Genomic DNA, 18,461 nt, shown 5'->3' on the forward strand with positions numbered 1-18,461 from the left:
GTAGAGAACTGTATGAACTGATTTCTTGTAGGAGTTGCTGAATGCACTGGTCTTTGTGGCAGATACGAATGTGGTGTGTTGATACATGTTTTAGTTCTGTTACAGTGTTCCTGAAGGGATGGCTTTCCCAAGTGAAAAAGGATCTCTCCAGCTCTTGAGAACAAATGCAGCATGAGGTTGGGCTGTGTCTCAGGGCAGGATTTCCAAGCGTGTATAGAGATGCCTTCATGGAGAAACCTAACTCTAGCACCAGTACTATCTCTAGGCCTGATAACTATTGTATCATTTTGCAGATAATGATGAAATACGTAGGCATGTACTGAAATTGAGCTAGGAGTAGTTGTATCTGATCATTTCTGCTCTCTAATTCTAAAGCATTCCTGTGGAGTAAAAAAACTTCCCTGTTAAGATGAACCTTGACAGTTCACCAAGGGGTGGTGCTTGTAATACGTCAGAGTGCTTGTTTCAGAGGAAGGGGAGATAGAGTGTGGGATTCAAGGGCTGGTGGAGCCCATCAGTTGCTGGCACCTCACTGCTTAGGCTGACCCAGATTTTGCGGAGTAATTGGATAGTTTCTTTTCTCAACTTGCCACATACTTATATCCTTTTCTTGAGTAGCCTTGGAAATTGTACTGACAGCATGCTGTTAATGCCAAGGCTCTTTAAATATTGCGAGATAATCTGAACTCTAGATCACAGTAGCCTTGCACAGCATGGCATGTTCCTGTCTTTTCAATGATAAATCCTGGATGACTAATAGAAGAAATTGCCCAACTAAGGCTTATAAAAACATCAGCATTTAAAAAATAAAATTGGGGAAACTTGAAGAGAAAGTGCAATGCTGTGAATAATGAGAGCATTATGCATTCAAACAATTCTTCAGGGTAATTTCTGTTACTTCTAATATTAGACATAGGTCTTTCTGTACTATTTGACATTGGATCGTGGAAGGACTTTTATCTGTTAACTTGATGCAGAATTAACTGCAGCAGTTGAGAACTTTACCCTGCAGATAACCTAGCTGCTGCAAGTGAGAATTCTTCGTTGGGATATTGTTAAGCTCATGATAAGAACCAATTAGTTGTGAGGTTTTTCGAGCAAGAGCCCATCACTGGGTTAAACTCACATCCTATTTGATGTAAGCATGACAGATTCTGGCTCTTCAGGCTTTCCTGCTTTCCATACAGAGTTTCATTTCTGTTCTGTCTGTGTTGCATGCAGACTGCATCAGAATGAACTGTGTGTGTACAGGGATTTGCAGGTGGCTGGAAAAGAAAGTGGTAATTGCACTGAGGCTTATATTTCTTACAAATAAGTGATTTTGGGGGAAGCATTAAAAAAAATTATCAGTTCTGTAAGCTTCCTGCTAACATGACATGTCAGCAATGCTCTAAGCCACGTGCAGCTGATGTCAGCCTTTAAAACTGAATCATTTAAAAGACAGTTTAATACAGATAGAGTCACATGTGTGCCACATCTTGTAGTGCGGGCATGTTTGGACTTCTTGCCTTCAGAATGCCAAAAAGTATGTTAATATGTGTTCTGCCCTCAAGGATTTTTGAGTGTGTGTGTGTTAGGTTAACTTTGGCTCTGATATTTTCTATTTATTGATACTGTGCTATCAATACCTCCTATCAACTTTTGAGAGCTCTGTGGAATGTTGGAAATTCTCAGTGTAAGATTGCCAAGATTTGTAAAAATGTAATTGATTTACGTTGGTTTAAAACTAGTGGGAACATGCAGCAAAAACTTCTGGTCGTTACTTGAAGCAGTAAAGAAATTAAAAGCGTGGTATTTTAATACATTTACTTTGGACTATTGCAGGGAGAAAAATAACAAAAGGCAGTGAGCAGGGCACAACAGGCTGGGCACGCTCCAGAGTGCTAAACATCTAAGGGAGGAATCACAACATTCTAGCAGATAGCCACTATTGACTGTAAGTAGCCCAACTGTAGGTGGCCGACAGGAGGGCTTCCCGTGTTTCACAACCTGTCCCTAGATAGTATTGCAGTAAGATGGCATTGCTGAGATCTGATCTACACCTCTCAGCATAAGAAAGGCTATCAGTTCATAACTCTTGATGCAAAGCTAAAGTTCAGTTGATTCCAACCCAGCCTATAAGAACGCTGACACAATTCAACGGTAGACTGAAGCGTATGTGACACATGTAGCTATTAAATATATAAGCTCCTCTTTTATAATCTCTAACTGTACAACTCAGTAACTGGCCAGTTACTGGCTCAGTACCGTGTGTAAAACGTAGTGAAATTTGATTAACTCAGTTGTAGCTTTATTCAGTGTCAGCAGCAGTACATGACATTGCCTCATGGTGGCAGCCACGAGATATTTTCTGCTCTAAATTGTCAGTGTAAGTTCAGATCATGTGCTGCCATTAACACGGACCCGCACTGGTCCAATTTAAATAATGCACTGTCTTTACTGGACTTTAAAAGTGATGTGCAATGGGAAATAAAACTGGAATCGTGTATTTTTCTGCTACAGTTTGTACAGGAAGAAAAGCCTGAAAGGGAAGAAACAACCACCTTTTTTGTCCCTTCAAATTACAGGTATGGACTAAAACTACCAGTACTACAAACTACAGATATGGACCCTAACCTTTAAAATGTTGGTTCTCTAAAAGATGGTTTTATTAGTTGAAAGTCAGCAGCCTGATTCTGTCTAATGTGCTTTGCTTTGCTCATGATACACCAGGAGAGCTGGCTCTCAATCATATGTGCAGGCAATTACCCCACAGCTGTTAGTTCAGTTTGGGATGAGTGGCAGTGCAGAATCTTTGGCCAGTGCCTATGGGCTTCCTTGCAACCTAGGGTACATCAGCTATTGCCTCACCCATCGGTGCCTCCCTGCTCCTGGCAGTGAGTGGCTGTGCACAGATAACTTGGAAAAAGGAGGATTGCTTAGGAAAATTGCTCAGGGAATGCACACAGTTCATTTTATTTACATTTAACAAACACCTCTTTGTTTTATTCTACAGTGTAAAGAGAGTTAAAATGTGCCTTCTGTTAGCAGTTTTTTGTGGTGTTATTCCTGTGGCCCCATAAAAAGTCCTTGCACAGCAGACCTGGAGAACAAATTTAAGAGAGAGCAAACATGGAAACAGAATGGCTCCTATCTGTGCCCTCTAGTTTTTCTTTCCCTCACAAAAGACATACTTGGATATCTTATCTTACATACTTGCAAATCTTATTACTTAGACTGCTTTGTAAAGCATCATCATCAAAAGCAATAAGGGAGAATGTCAAATGCAGACGATGTTTTGCTAAATTAAAAAAGCATTTTACTATTTAAATTTCAATTTTTGTGCACTTCCATCTGGTTTAATGGCATTTTGTTCCATTTATTTTTCTGTCATTTACTCGGTGAAGTGAATGCAAAATGCAGTTTGGAAGCTGCTAAACACCCACGTATCTCTTTACTGTTATCTAATCAAAATGACACTAATCACAGACACTTGTGAAAGGTTGTCTGGGAGGGAGGATGGTTGTTTTAGGACTTGGGAAGAAAATGCACTTAGTCCAAGTCTTGCAGTCTCCTAAGGATTGCGAACAACTCAAAGTTGTTTTTACTCACACAAACACTGAAGTACTTTAACCAAATCCACTCGGTATAAATAAAAGAGATGTGTTAACAGTTCAGCATGAATGGCACACTGCAGCATGGTGCAAAAAAAGAAAATACAGACCAGTTCTGAGTCAGTTTGTTGTCCCCAAGCAGTTAACAAAGGCTTTGCCTGAGCTTACTTTGTCACTGTATGCTGGCAGATAGCACAACTGGCTGGCAGTAAAAATCACTACCCCCTGTGTGTTCCAAAACCCACAAATACGACAGGACAATATTTCGTTTCGAGTGAGAATTTGTCTGTCTGCTCACCAAGAACCAATTCTTGCCTACTGCTGGGAGCTCCGCTCTAAAATTCTGCAGACTCAAACGTGCTTTCTTCTGTAAAGCCAGCTGTGTGTGCAGTGGAAGGAAAGCATTTCTTCCTCCTTCTAGAAAGCTTCTTATAGATTAGCAAAAACGATGCCGGGGTGAGGCCCACAGGCAACACATATTAAAAGACATTGAACTGAAAAGTGCCACTGTACTGCTGTAACTACTGCTACCAACAGCCGTGTGCAGAAAATCTCTGTTGAGCTAACTTCTACTTTAACAGATGAGAACTTCTTGCACGCCAGATTCTTAAACTGGAAAACCAACTCTTCTTCAGTTATATTTTAGTGCATCTGCATTCTGCTATCTGTTATATATCAAGGTAGCAAAATGCCTACCAAACCTTTGTGCTGTTTTGTTTCTTCCTAAGCTTCCCTAACGTGAGCTCTACATTCAAAGCGTAGAAAATATTTTGTGATGCCAAGCTAAGTTAAAGCTCTAAATATTTATGAAGTAGAGCTGCTTTGATATCTATTTATGTAGCAGTTGTGCATATGGAAGGAAAATCTGTATTAACATGTCAGCTAGAATTTGATTTTGCATTCATTCTGCAGCATCTGGGTTGCAAGTGCTGGAAGGCCACAATGAGGTCTCCTCGGAGCCTTCTCTTCTCCGAGCTAAACATGTCCATCTCCCTCAACCTCTCTCCATAGAAGAGGTGCTCCAGCCCTCTGAGCGCTTTAGTGGCCCTCCTCTGGACCCTCTCCCACAGCTCCTTGTGTTTCCCGTGTTAGAGGCCCCACGTCTGCACGCAGCACCCAACCGAAGCAGCCGCACTTTGCCAACCTTTCCGGCTCTCGGTAACTCCCGGCCCCGCCCCGCGTGCTGGTAACCAGGAAGCAGGAAGCAGCGGAGCTCGGCCGGCGGCATGGCCGGGGGCGGCCCGGCGGTGAGGGGCTGGGGGCCGGCAGCCGCCGTGGGGCTGTGAGAGCCGGGGGACGGGCGGCTGCTGCCGAGGGGTCTTCCCGGAGCCTGGGCTCTCTCGGGGAACCCTGGCTCGTGCCAGGCCTGGGGGACCCTGCGGCGTGCGGCTGTGTGCGGGGCGTGCTCTGCTGGTGCGGGGCGGCTTCCCGGTGCTGCGGCTCGGAGCGCGCGGGTACAGGTGGTTGTTTGTAGCGCGACGTCGCTGCTTTGGGAAGGGTGTGCTGCTGGCAGCTGGTTTGGGAAGAAGTTATTAAATGCTCGTGTAATTTTGTCTCATTGAATGTAATTATATCACTGCGGTTCTCCCACATTTCCGCTCGGAGTGGAAGTTCCAAGTTGCACTTGTGTTTGAAACCCGCTTCCTTACTTATGTTGGAATCATTCAGGTTGGGGAAGACCTGAGATCCCCGACCCACCCCACCGTGCCCGGTGACCCCCAGTGCCGCATCTCCACAGATACGTGGCAAGAATGGTGCCTTGTGAAGAGGGAGGTGTAGCGTCCAGTGTTTGTATGATGTTACTGATGGCCGTTTTGTTCACCTGCAGTGTAAAAACCATTGCCATGGGCCTCACCGATCTCACATGCACAGCTGCCATAGCATCTGCAGAGAGAGGGATGTGCCAGTGCTGCCAGGGCCGCACCCGGTCGCTGAGGACCCTGGCACATGTGATATTGTGAAAGCTACACAGTAAGTGCATGTCTTATGTGGGCAAAGTGTTGAAATAGGTGTTTCCTATTCCATATTGGCTGTTTTTAAATTGAAAATGGCTCTGTTGTCACCTGCTTGTCTGAGAGAAATCACTTGAAATATGCTATTATAAATACTTTTGTCATAAGCAGCAATATGTCAACCAAGTCTGTTCTGTTAGGTAGAAAATTCTATGTGTCAAGGCTTGGACCAACCCTTTTTGCAAGAACTCCGTTGAATGCAACGTGGAGCTCTTGAGCAAGACTTACAGAGATTGCATTCTTCATGCGTGTGACGCTGTTTAAATTGGAAGATGTTTCAGAATGAAGTCAGTTGTTTTTCCCATGTCAGGTATGGAATGCTAGAGCGGTGCAAAGAACTGGTGGAAGCAGGGTACGACGTTCGACAACCAGACAAAGAAAACGTGACTCTTCTTCACTGGGCAGCAATAAACAACAGACAGGAGCTGGTTAAGTAAGCTCTGTAGTGCATGTGAAAGCATCCTGAGCATTCTGTTGCTATTGATCATGAGTGCTTCAAGCCAGAGTGTGTGCTGCTGGAGGGAAAAGGCTAAATTGTGTTTTTTAACACAATTACCTTTGTGAAGATGTCATTGATGTGTCGTTCCCATACTTTCTTTCTATGTGACGTTAAGTAGGACGTGAAATCATCAGGTTTTCCTGGATTTGTTTTGTTTGACAAAGATTAAAATTGACTTTGTAAGGGCCTTGCTATTTACTGTGTATTTTCTTACCCATTTTCTCAAAGCAGCATCCTTTTCTGCAAAAATATTGTCATCCCTTTGCTTTTCTTGAGAAAACTTATTTATTGCAAGCTACTTGCTACTACACCTATGTTATCCTTAGCATAATACTTTCATCTTTTGTTATGTGTTATCTTAATATTGTTCTGTTGCTGTTATGCAGATACTACATTTCCAAAGGTGCAGTAGTGGATCAGCTGGGTGGAGACTTGAATTCAACTCCCCTTCACTGGGCCATTAGGTATGCTGCTTGCCACTACTAATTATAAATCCGCTGGTCTTAACAGTAGTGTTTCGTGTAGCATAGCTGTGGTCATCTTAAATAAATTGATGCTGTGTGTTTCCTTTGCTGAGTTACCCAGAACTTGATAGCGTATCCATAATTACACTGAAATCTGTTCTCTGATTCTTGGCAACTTTGCAGGCTGCTGGGTTGTGTTATGCATGTATCTGTACTTCAGGCAGACTTGCATTTTGAACTTTTCCTAGAGGAGTGCTGGTCAGACTTGGCCTCTTAGGTCCTGATACAGACCTTTGGCTTAAAGGAAACATTATAAAAGTTTCTTCATGAAAGTATGAGAACCCAACATGATTTTTCTATAACAAATTCTAAGAATTGTTAAGATGACACTTTCATTAAGATTTCAAGCTTTTTGTTATTGCTATAGTGTCATATATCATTACAGACAAGGACACCTACCCATGGTCATCTTATTGTTGAAGTGTGGAGCAGATCCCAGTCTTATTGATGGGGAAGGGTTCAGCAGCATTCATTTGGCAGTGCTGTTTCAACACGTGCCTATTGTAGCTTACCTCATATCAAAGGGCCAGGTACGTTGCCAATATCCCAGGTGTTATTTTCTGCTTAGGAGTAGCTGGTTGTACTCTGAAAATACCTTGTGGAATTTAAGTTTTGTTTCCTGAAGTACAAGCATGTATTTGGTATTTCCCTGTGCTATATTTGCTACATTTAAATAATTATGTATTGATATCATTTTTTGTTTTTTTAATAAACCAGTTTTATGTACTTGAACATTCAGTTATGCACCTTATTCCTTTACACAAGGAAGGTATTTAATGTTGCTTTTCAAAGTAAGCTTTATTTATAGTATTTTTTATCAGGGACAGGAAATGTTGTTAACTGAAGGAATTCTATGGATGGATTTGTTTCCTCTTAAAGTAACTTCAGTGGGCACTCAGCATATGCTGGAATGAATGCCTTGCAAGACCCATAAAAGGAAGAAAATTTTTTTAAATGAATGTTGGTTTCCTGGCTGGTACAATTTAGTTTCTTTTTGCTACTGTGGTGTAGCTGTGTGGCTAAGAATCTGACCATTTAACTTTGTTTACTGAGGTCAATGATCATCACTTATTATCTTTTTCTTATTCCTAGAACATAGACACAGCAGACTTCAATGGACTTACGCCTTTAATGTTATCAGCACAAAAAGTGGTGGGGTAAGTGGGGAATAACTTTAAAGGAATCTGTCGTCCACTCATTTCTGGGTGCAGTGCTGAATCTTTTCTTCTGGAAACTTGTTAGAGTGACATTTTTTCTCTTTTAGTTGTTGTAAAATACTGTGTATCCAAGACATTGGAAATGATGAAGCAGCTAACTTGGTATAGTAAAGAAAGACCTGCCCCCCTAAAGAGATATCTTAAAGTAGTTTGGGTTTGCAGCTGGACCAGGTGATGCATCATTGTGCTTTCCTAGAAATGAAGGTGAAATGAAGGATGAGTTCTGTTTTCTGAACTTGAGTCTGTTGCTGATGAGCTTGTTGAGAGATGAAGTATTTGTTTCATCTGTTAGTTTACAGCAGATGCTAGCTGTGTTTTTTGTTTATAAGGTGTTCAAAAGTTTCCTCTCCAGTGTAGATTATGTTCTGCTTGTTAACTCTGTTTTCATCTAGACCAGAACCCACAAGATTTCTACTAAAGTTTAACCCCTCCCTCAATGCTGTTGACAATGTTCAGAAGAACACTGCGCTGCACTGGGCAGTAACATCAGGAAATGTTAGTGCAGTGGAACTACTGCTAGAAGCTGGTGCTAACATGGACATTAAAAATGTCAAGGTACAATTTCTTTTATTATTTCTGTTGTTGGTTTTTTTTTTTCATCTATGTAGTATTAATGGGTAAAATGAATGTGAAGAAATACCTGAATCCCGTCCCCTCTGAATGTCCTTTGAAATGGATGGGGGGAATATGATGAGTTCTTATTCTTTCCAAAAGGCACTGAGCACTTTTCTTGTGGCGTGACACGAAGTAAGAGTGTAGGGATGATTTGAAATGTTAGTTTAGTGAACATCTGATCACTGTGAACAAATGTATTGTATCCTTCACAGGTTCTCTTTTTTTTCATTATTTGTTTGCTTTGAGTCAGCTGCTCTCTTACAGCATTGCCATGAGTAAAGTCTTCAGCCAGGTTTTTCACAAATAATGCTGCTTTGTGTCTGGTGAGACTCACCACTGGAACAGGTTGCCCAAGGAGGTAGTGAATGCCCCATCCCTGAAGGCATTCAAGGCCAGTTTGAATGTGGCTCTGGGCAGCCTGGTCTGGTGGTTGGCAACCCTGCACATAGCAGGGGAATTGAAACTCGATGATCATTGTGGTCCTTTTCAACCCAGGCCGTTCTATGATTCTGTGATTGTCTGATAAAGTCTTGAAAAAGATGAGCGTGGCGTCCTGAAAAGATCGGTGTCTGTCAGTGCCTGTTTGTACGCTCAGAAGTGCATGTCATGTGGAAGTCTTAGTCCTAATATTTGTAAAATCTGGTAGAAAGAACTATAAATGTTGAAACTATTGTTTCCCATAGAGATGCTTGTATAGTGTAGTAATTCAGGTTTGTATATTAAGCTGCACAGCCTTTCCATCTGCTAGTTCTTTGTTTTGTTTTGTTTTAATATATGACTCTTAGAATGTTACTGTTTGGTTTTAAAAAGTTAACATTAACAAGAAAGCTTCCCTTTCAGTAAGGGGTCATATTCAGTAAGCATGTCGTGTTCTAAAAGACAGCTTAGTGTTTCAGGTTAGGAGAGACAGTTCAGTAAGTGATTCATGTGGACGTAGTCTGATTGCAAATACTCATCTGAGTTTACTTTGCCTTAAAGAAAAATGGTGGGTTTGGAGAAGAAGCCACTAAGTTCTTGTTTTTAGTTCAGTTCATTTCTTGTTTCTGTTAGAAAGGAAGACATTCATGTGTTAAGTGTATGACCAAATAAACTTTGTTGTTAAAGGGAGAGACAGCGCTTGACCTTGCAATTCAAACTCAGAATCGCTTCATGATTTATATGCTAATGGAGGAAGCAAGAATGAGAAGCAGAAGAAATAACAGGTTACTAAGAATAATGGAGAAATACGAGGTAATTTCTCTAATGGAAGGAAAGCCTCAGCATTCTGTGTTCAGAGTAATATGCAACTTAACTCCATTCTGACAACAGGATCTTCTGAGGCTTCCAAAACTGGACACTCAAAAATGAAATTCTTTAGAAGCACCTTCCTGTTCTTTGGGTTCGTGTTCCCCCCTTCTCCCCTTCTCCCACCCCCATTGTTTCCCTCTCTCCTTATCCCCAGTGTTTTGATGTGTCACTTTGTTATCTATGTTGAGTCTCTCAGCATCCATTATTATATTATGTGAGTATTTTTCAAGTAAATCCTGTTTGAATATTTTGTTGTATTTTAACAATGATCCTTTTAACAGCTGTCCCTGCTGTTGGCATCTTGCTTGACTCTGCTGTGGGCCATAGGATACATAATGAACTTAAGTTCTGATTCTTGGCTTTTGAAAGGATGTCTACTTCTCTTTCTGCTGGCTGGGATGGCTCTATTAGTGAGGTTTGTGGATTTCTCTCTTTCTGTGTGTTTAATTTTAGTAGATGCAATATGTGGTATGTAATGCAGTGTTCATTTCAGAGTCTACAGTTTCACTTAGAAGTATTTTTTTGCTGTACTGCAGGAAGGGTTGTGTGAAGGATTTAAATTTATGTACTTTTCATAATGATTTTGAAATATAATGTCTTCAGATGTGCACAATTGTAGTTTCTCATCCTTGAGATCTGAGGAGAAAACAAGCATTTAAGTGGCATGTTAGCTGATTTTAATGATAAAGAGGGTGTTACTGAATGTCTGCACCTGACAGAAGCTGAGATACCCATTTGTGATGTTTATAAATGTGCTTTATCTTAACTTTTCCCTCTGCCTTTGCAACATACACGAGTTTCAATGTACCGTTCCCACCCTCTCTGCTCCATAGACCTCCCAGTGATATCCAAAGCTGTTTTGCACATTTCCCACTTCTTACAGCAGTTACTAAACTGTATTCATTGAAATGGCAATGCTATTGTTGTGTCAATAAATAGTTTGTACTTTTCACCCAGTGTGCAGCTATTGTGATATATAAAATTAGGCTGGAACAGAGCACTCCTCAGTACGTTTTTCTCTGTATCATTAATTCCTCTCTGCATCTAGCTAAAGCATGCTTTTGAGTGGCAATTCTGATTTGCTTTAACAGATGCTTAAAGAATACCAAGTGAAGTTTGACAAACAAATTAAAAAAAAATAACCACAATAAGTCTGTGCTCCATGAGGTTCAGTTTTGGATGAAAGAAAAACGCTCTTTTATTTTCATCTTCTTTCAGGCAGTTTGTGGGACTCAAGAATCTGAGGTATCTTCCCACTGCACTGATGCTAAGTTCCGTCTTCTGGATGTCTGTGACGTGGTTGTTCTGGTTCATGCCTGATATCCTTTATACTAGAGGAATGCAGTAGAACTTTCCTTACACATTCTAGTAAATGTGAACCCAGTTGTGCAAAGGGTGATGAACTGTCCCAGCTAATTCCATGTGACTGTGAATGTCTGTTAAGATTACTTTACCTATGTTGGGCCAGGGTGAAATAGCTTTGAGTTTAAATGGAAGTTGCAGTGGACTAAAATTATGTATTTTCTTTTCTCTCTAACAGGTATTTGTGTGTAGTTCTGATGGTTTTGTTGTTTTTTTTTTTTTTTTTATCTTACTGGGATATCAAAATGTCTTTGTTATATGCACAGTTGTCTATATTAACATCTCCAGGTGACTCTACAATGTTCCCTGTTTGGGATCATGCGGTAATGTATTTTGGTATGCAGTAAAGCTGGATAACACACGCATAGCACATTGCAGTTTTAAAAGCACCTCTTGTTTCTAAATAACAAGGACTTGGCAGTTAGTGGTGTTCATGCTTCTGCTTTAAAAATAAATAAAAACATCAGGCAAACAAATTTATTTGTATCCCTTGGAAGCAGATCTTCCATTCTTCAGCCTGCGTTTGTTCAGAGGTTATACACAATGCATTCATTTCTGCCTTTCTTTGAATAGGCCTCTGGACTGATGAGTACATCTATTTAATTGTTTACACTCACTTTTCAGTACTGTGTTCTTACACAGAAGGCATCTATTTACTTATTGATTAAGTTTTGTGAAAGGGAAGGCCATTAGGGAGATACTTAAAATGTAAATAATTTAGTACTAAACCAGCTATAATATATTGCTACTTAATTTTAATTCAATTTTAATTACTTCATCCTTTAAATGGCTTTTTTTTGGGGGGGGGGGGGCACTGTTTCCAATTAAGATCTTAATAGAATTATCACAATTAATTTTGATGAACTGATCACATATATTCCTATGAGGGATACACATGTACTCTTGTTGCAATGAAAATCCTGTTATTAACTGTTGCTGTGTGAAGTTCTAAGGCTTTCTTGGTGTCACCTAAATCAAAAGAAAGCAAAAATTCTAAGTGTAAGGGTTTAAGTTAGACATTCTGCAGAATATGATGGGCACAGCAATATTCCTAAGGGTCACAGCTTAGTGAATTACCTTTTTGCCGTTACTAGCAAACGGTTGCTCTATAAAAGTGAAAGCCATTCTTTTCCTTTTTGTGTATTGCTTGTAAAATACCACAGTGTGATTTTAGAATGTTTTATTTGGCCAACCGTAGTAGTATGTGATGAGAGAATATATTCCTTAATCAAAATGTTACATGTAACCAATACCATTTTTGAAATCCCTGTCATGTTCAGCATAGTGGGTCTTCTTTACTTTTTCTATAAAACCTGGAGGACTGATCCTGGATATGTTAAGTCTTCAGAAAAAGACAAAAAAGAGGTAAGCTGATGTGCTGCACCAGAGTTGCCCTTTAGATTGATTCATTTATCACCAAATGTATCTTTGTTAAACATGAAAGCAGTGAAATAGTTCTCTTCAAAGAGATTTCAGTTGTATCATCAAGCAATGTAGGTTGTTGGATGATAAACCCAACCTACTGTCAGTTCATCTTTAGCACCTTGCTGTTATTTCCTTTCCTCGGGCTTGTCCTTGGAATATGAGCTTCAGCCAAGCATGGTATGGACTCATACCATTGCTGTTATCTGTGACAAATTCACAGGTACTTCACTAAATAAGTAACACTCTTGTAAGGCTTCTGTTCTACATGCCTCTGGTTAGAAAGAGGTACAGTGCTTTCCTATGGTTCTCCCTGCTCATAAGACATACTAAAGGCTAGGAATGGCTTAAATCATCAGATGCTCTGAAGATGAGTGTTCTAGCTGTATTTTACAATGACCAAAAAAAAAAAAAAAAAAAGAAATGGACTACCAGTCAGTAGGACATTACTTGTTTGCTCCCTTAACCTATTGATAAGGACTCTGTGTTGTTTACAGTCTCCTTTTATTCTCTGTGTGGTTACGTATCATAGAATCATAGAATGGCCTGGGTTGAAAAGGACCACAGTGATCATCAGTTTCAGCCCCCCTGCTATGTGCCAGGGTCGTGAACCACCAGACCAGGCTGCCCAGAGCCACATGCAGCCTGGCCTTGAATGCCTCCAGGGATGGGGCATCCTCCAGATTGCCAGGGAGATTAAACTGCAATTTTAACTTGTTTGACATTGTTGCCACAGAACTAGTAAATATTGGCTCTCTGGTGCCTATAAAGAAGCACTGAGTGCTTATCAGTGCTAGATAGCCAATATTTACCAGTTTTTTTTGCAACGGTGTTGAAAAAGTTTCTGTCCTCATCACTTCTGAAGTCTGGCTGGCTGTGTGGGGGAGAGCTACTTTTCTAAATAGTTCACTGTGAGTGAGGCTGCATGAGTCCTTGCCATTTTGCTCCTCGTGGACCTTTTCTCTGTCCCAGAGCTGTGGGTATTTACACACATTGGTGCTTGGCACTCCAAGTGCATAGTGTCTGCAAAAGGCCTCGTATATGAATCTTTTTATATCCCCATAAAATGTGATCCAAATGCACGCAGAAACTGTTTTATCTTTCAGAACATTGTAGCTCTTGCAGAAGCAGGGTGCCTGGACTTCAGAACGTTTTGCACCTCATGTCTTGTAAGTGAAGTTTTGGTATTTCTTTGTTTTTTTAAAACCTGTTTTTAAGTCACTGGTAGTTCAGTACAATAACTGTTTTTCTCCTCCTTGTCATGCGAGTGCTACATAGAATGATGAAGTAGATGGGAAAGGTACATACGCTGCCTGTTCTATGTTAGACTTCATTTTCTCTCTTAAGTTGACAAAGAAGCTTTCAGATCGTTGGGTTACATTCTTAATTAAAAAAATAAAAAAAATCCATCTTTTTTTTTTTGTAAAATTTAGAAAATTCTCATCTGTGTTCTGTATCTGAGGCCCACTATTTCATAATAGTTATAAAATATGGCAGTGCCCATCAGATGATGCTCTGAGCTTTGATCAGAGCAGATGCTTTTGCTCTATATTCCTTTCCTTTGTGCTCAAACAGGTGAGGAAGCCTTTGAGATCTGTGCATTGCCTTCTTTGTGATTCATGTGTAGCCAGATACGATCAGCATTCTCTGTGGATTGCACAGTGCATAGGTAAGAGTGTTTGCTTTATCAAATTTGAAAATTTCATGCCTTAGAAGATGTTGCAGAAATAACATTTATCTACTTAAAGAGCAAACCTGATGCACTGCAGAGACTGAAGGGGTTACTGAGAGTTGCCAGAGAGAGTCTTATCTGATAGAAATCTATTTTTTTAGGAGCTAGCAATTTTAAGATACATCAAGGTGAAGCAATTAAATTGAATAGTATAGATTTTTCAGTCAGAGTAGACAACTGTGCAGTGCATGGGCAGAGCTGTGTTAGCATAATGAGTCCCCATTCAGCTAACAACTGATGTGCTCTAAAGAAGAGACAAATGCTGGCTGACTTTATCAGAACTAATTCTGTTATATAAATTGACGTGGCTTACAGGAGAAAGTTGAGAGAGATCAGCCTTGTCAAACTCTCTTGAGGACAGCAGAGGTAATAATAGGAAGTGCTTTAGATTCTTCTTTTTCCTGTTAAGTGAAGGAGAAATACAAGTACTGCAAAATTCTTAAAATGTTATGCTTTTTTTTTTTTTCCTTGACTCAAATATAGGTGTTGGAAACCATCATTACTACCTGTTGTTCTTGTCTTTCTTAACTGTGACCAGTGTCTGGCTGCTTTATCGAAGTCTTCTGTGTATGTATCAATGAACTTATTTTAATTTAGCTGTCAGGGACCTTGTATAGTTTTTATTCCTAGCTAGCATAATTAATTGGAACTGCACAAAATGGACAACTCAATCTAGTTCCATCCCCATCGCAGGGGTTGGAGCTGACTGATCTTTAAGGTCACTTCCAGCTTAAGCCATTCTGTGGTACTGTATTGTAGACATGAGTCAGTGTTCAACTTAGAGTAAAATGAACCAAGTATGGCAGTGGTGAGCACAGAGTGTGAATGGGAGTTGCTTTCCTGTGTTTCAGTGGTGGTCTTAAGTATGCAAGAAGTACAGTGTTTTCTGTGTTTATATGAACTTGGGAGGAAAACCACTTGATTGCTGTACTGACATAACAGCAAAACCTTTACTTGTTCGGTTTTTATTTTTAATAGGTTTAAGACATGTCATAGGCTTTAAGCATCTCTTAGAAATCTACTGAAGCTGAACGTTCCAGTTTGTTTATTTAATAGTGGGGAAAGTATTGCCTTCTTGTCATTGTTACAATCTGTCTTCTTGTGGTGGTGGTAGTGTTTAAGATAAATGATAAATTCTTGTCCTAAAGCTAATAATTAGTGTGCAGCAAAATTTCAGAGGGCTTGACAATGAGAGGTAATTACTTATTTTAATATCACTAGTTAACTTTAATATAAAAACAAAACAAAGTATCTAGCCAGTTGTTTGAATATTCCTTCTGTGGATTATGTACACACGAAGATTGTGCAACAAGAGCAGCAAGCAGTCACATATCCATGTGGGTGTTTTTAAGTGGGAAGTGGTATTTCTAGAGCACGCTGCTATATAATAGTCTCTGCAAAATTCTTTGCTTAGTACATGGGTGGTCTATGTTAAAAAGGTAATGAAATGATTGTGAATCTTGTCAGATTGGTCAAACCACTGCGTAACAAGTTACCATGCAGATGGAGCGTGGACGTACTTCACGCAGATAACTTCTTGTTCTCCATGGGTGTCCTACATCTTCATGCTAGCCTGCTTCCATACTGTATGGGCTTCATTGTGGCTAACTACTCAGCTTTACCAGGTATTATTTTGCTTCAGTTCATATTCCTCTCATAATGAGTTACCATATTAACATGTTTCCCTAAGTGATTTGCTGCCATGAAGGCATTGCACCTGCTTTCCCATTCTGATGTCATATCTAGGTGCTCACCTTAAGCCTCAGAGCAGTCCTTTTAAGTTCCATGGGTACATGTGCACTTGTTATTCCGATGTTAAAAGTGGGGTCACATTCTGCAAATCATTCCTATCTCTGAATTCTCATTTCACTATCATCAAAAATTTTAGCCTATTGTATGGTAACTGTTGAGTCACAGCCTGAGCCACTGATCTAGCACCTGGGAAAGGACTGGGTCAGCCCTGGGAGCACAGGTGAAGGTAATTCACCTGACCAGAAGGGATAGAACCTGGCTGCACCTCTCTTAGACCCCATTTAAGGGCTGACTGCCAGTGGGGAAGGATCTCTTTCTGGAGATCCCTCACCTGTGGAGTTTTGCTCTGTGAGCCTAAATCTTTGGAGATGAGTGAGGTGTTACAAGGGAAGGGAAATAGATTGCCTTCTATTGCACTCATCCCTCTGTCATTACACCTCTTGTGTCACCTTTTCATTGTGTTGATCTTTGTGATTGTGAAACATATTTAACTAACAAAGCTGTTGTTACTGCCCCAAAATGGCAAGCAAACTCAATAGTACAGTTACTTCCAAGTTGAAAATTCCATGGCAGAGTTCAGCAGTATGTTGTTAGATTGCCACAACGAAAATGTGACCTGAATTTCATCCTGATACGGGCTGTCAAATTTCTTTAAGCTTGTTGTTCTCCAAGAGATGTTGGCTATGGAAAGGAGATTAAGAGCTTTCTGAACCATCTAAGAAACAGTTTTTAACGTGACTTAGGATTCTCTTTCAGCCTAAGTGAAATTTAAGATCAACTTTTAAGTCCTTAAATGTGGCAGAAGTTACTTAGTGGTTAGATATAGCCAACTTCTTCCCAGTCCCTCCCCTTTAAAAATTATCTTTTGGTATTGCCAGTATTTAAGTTTGTGATGTTTGTGTTTCAGCCAATACTTGTGTTTTTCTTTCTCTAAGATTGCATTCTTGGGACTGACCTCACATGAGAGGATGAGCCTCCTGATGGAGAGCAAATCTTCTAAGCATCCTGTTTCACTCAGGAGAAATCCATACAAGTAAGTGCTGTAGAGTACGGTGTTTTAACTGTGTATCCCTTCAGTACTGGCCTGCTTCACTGCTGCATGAATGCAAAACCCGAGCAATCTGTGGGCATGGTGGTCATGCCTGTTCTGAGTCATGCTGAGAGGAGGAGCTGAACCTCATTTTCCTTACAGAGAACTTCCTTGACTCTACAGAATAAACTGCCATCCTAAGACCTACTGTGGTTCTTCCTACGTGGAATATAGGAAGTATATGCATATCCATATATATATATGGAGTATATGCACCAGAATCAGTCTATTGCTCTAATTAGCAGAAATGACTTGGGAGGTGGGGGGGATGATGTCCTTGAGTGTATTCATCATTCTCCCTGTCTGTTCTTCAGATCCAGAGAGAGAACTTCATTATGAACCAGCCCTTTCTGAATTATTTTAGCTTCATAAAGAAATTACTACCAAAGTTTCCCTGTTATACTAAAAATCTTTATTCCCTCATGTGCTAGCAGATGAAATCTTACTTAGTATTAATTTCAAATATTTGAGTTGAACTTAATCTTATATCCCTCTTAAATGTAACACAGGTTAAAAAATGTCAACAAAGGAACAATGCTAAATAGAACATTGTTGTGGATTCTTCTCTTAGAGCTGTCTGTACTGACAGCTTTTTACCTTAAGTACTGCTTCCTAGGGAACACGTATTTTTAGTGCCTGCAGTTGTCTTTTGTTAGGTTTATTAATGAATATTTCTCTATCTTTCAGTCTTGGATGCTTCCAGAATCTTGCAGACTTCTTTCAGTGCAGATGTTTTGGTATGGTCAAACCCAATGGAGTTGACTGGACCAAGCAATACAACGTTCATATGATAAAGAAAAACGTTTATTCTGTATGAATTCTTACTTGATTTCTAAAGCTGCTGAGCTGAGAGATAAATAAAACTGGATGTTTTGTTAATTTTTATATTCTTCCAAAAACTGCTTGTTTTTATTTTTTTTATTGTTCTAAACATTAAACTTCTCTTGTGTAAGCAACAGCTGATGTGGATATGAAATAATTACTGTGTCTCTTCATATATAGCATGAGCTGACACTTTCTGAAATTTTATTTGAAAAGATGGCACTGAGTATACTTCTGGAGGGTAAGTTTTTAGGGCAGAGTTTGAAAGCTTTGTTAGTACCCTTTGTATTATTTTGCAGATAATAAAACTGCATTTGAAAAATTGAGGGGGAAGTTCATACTTCAATATAAAACTTGGTCTGTAGCTGGTTATCTTACACTGTGAACAAAAACTACTAACACTCTGTATTTGGGGGTTTTACTTGTGACAAAACAGAAATTTTATACTTCTAAGAATATTTTACAGGTTGAAACAGATTCATGAGATATATGACCAGGGAAGTATTTAAGAATAGATGAGCACAAAACCGTAAG

At 39.9% G+C, this 18,461-nt stretch overlaps 1 protein-coding gene across 3 annotated transcripts; it reads left to right on the top strand.

Annotated features, from left to right (window-relative positions):
* The first annotated feature begins 4,778 nt into the window (after positions 1 to 4,778).
* On the top strand, positions 4,779 to 18,061 carry ZDHHC13 (zinc finger DHHC-type containing 13). 3 transcript variants are annotated; one of them, XM_015286194.4, is made up of 17 exons: positions 4,779 to 5,053; positions 5,422 to 5,564; positions 5,916 to 6,038; positions 6,491 to 6,568; positions 7,014 to 7,158; positions 7,721 to 7,785; positions 8,238 to 8,400; positions 9,565 to 9,690; positions 10,029 to 10,162; positions 10,966 to 11,066; positions 12,350 to 12,474; positions 13,638 to 13,700; positions 14,107 to 14,200; positions 14,747 to 14,830; positions 15,731 to 15,888; positions 16,951 to 17,048; positions 17,793 to 18,061. In XM_015286194.4, exons 2-17 carry the CDS (start codon positions 5,458 to 5,460, stop codon positions 17,920 to 17,922), a joined length of 1,794 nt encoding a protein of 597 aa, XP_015141680.1. In that variant the 5' UTR covers positions 4,779 to 5,053; positions 5,422 to 5,457; the 3' UTR covers positions 17,923 to 18,061. The 3 variants fall into 3 exon arrangements, with proteins under 3 accessions (XP_015141680.1, NP_001026342.2, XP_025006415.1); NM_001031171.3 differs by having other exon boundaries at positions 4,779 to 4,840; XM_025150647.2 differs by lacking the exons at positions 4,779 to 5,053; positions 5,916 to 6,038 and adding an exon at positions 5,746 to 5,915 and having other exon boundaries at positions 5,423 to 5,564.
* The last annotated feature ends 400 nt before the right edge of the window (positions 18,062 to 18,461 follow it).

This window comes from Gallus gallus, chromosome 5 (genome assembly GCF_016699485.2).
Source record: "Gallus gallus isolate bGalGal1 chromosome 5, bGalGal1.mat.broiler.GRCg7b, whole genome shotgun sequence".
In the NCBI taxonomy this organism is placed as follows: domain Eukaryota; kingdom Metazoa; phylum Chordata; class Aves; order Galliformes; family Phasianidae; genus Gallus; species Gallus gallus.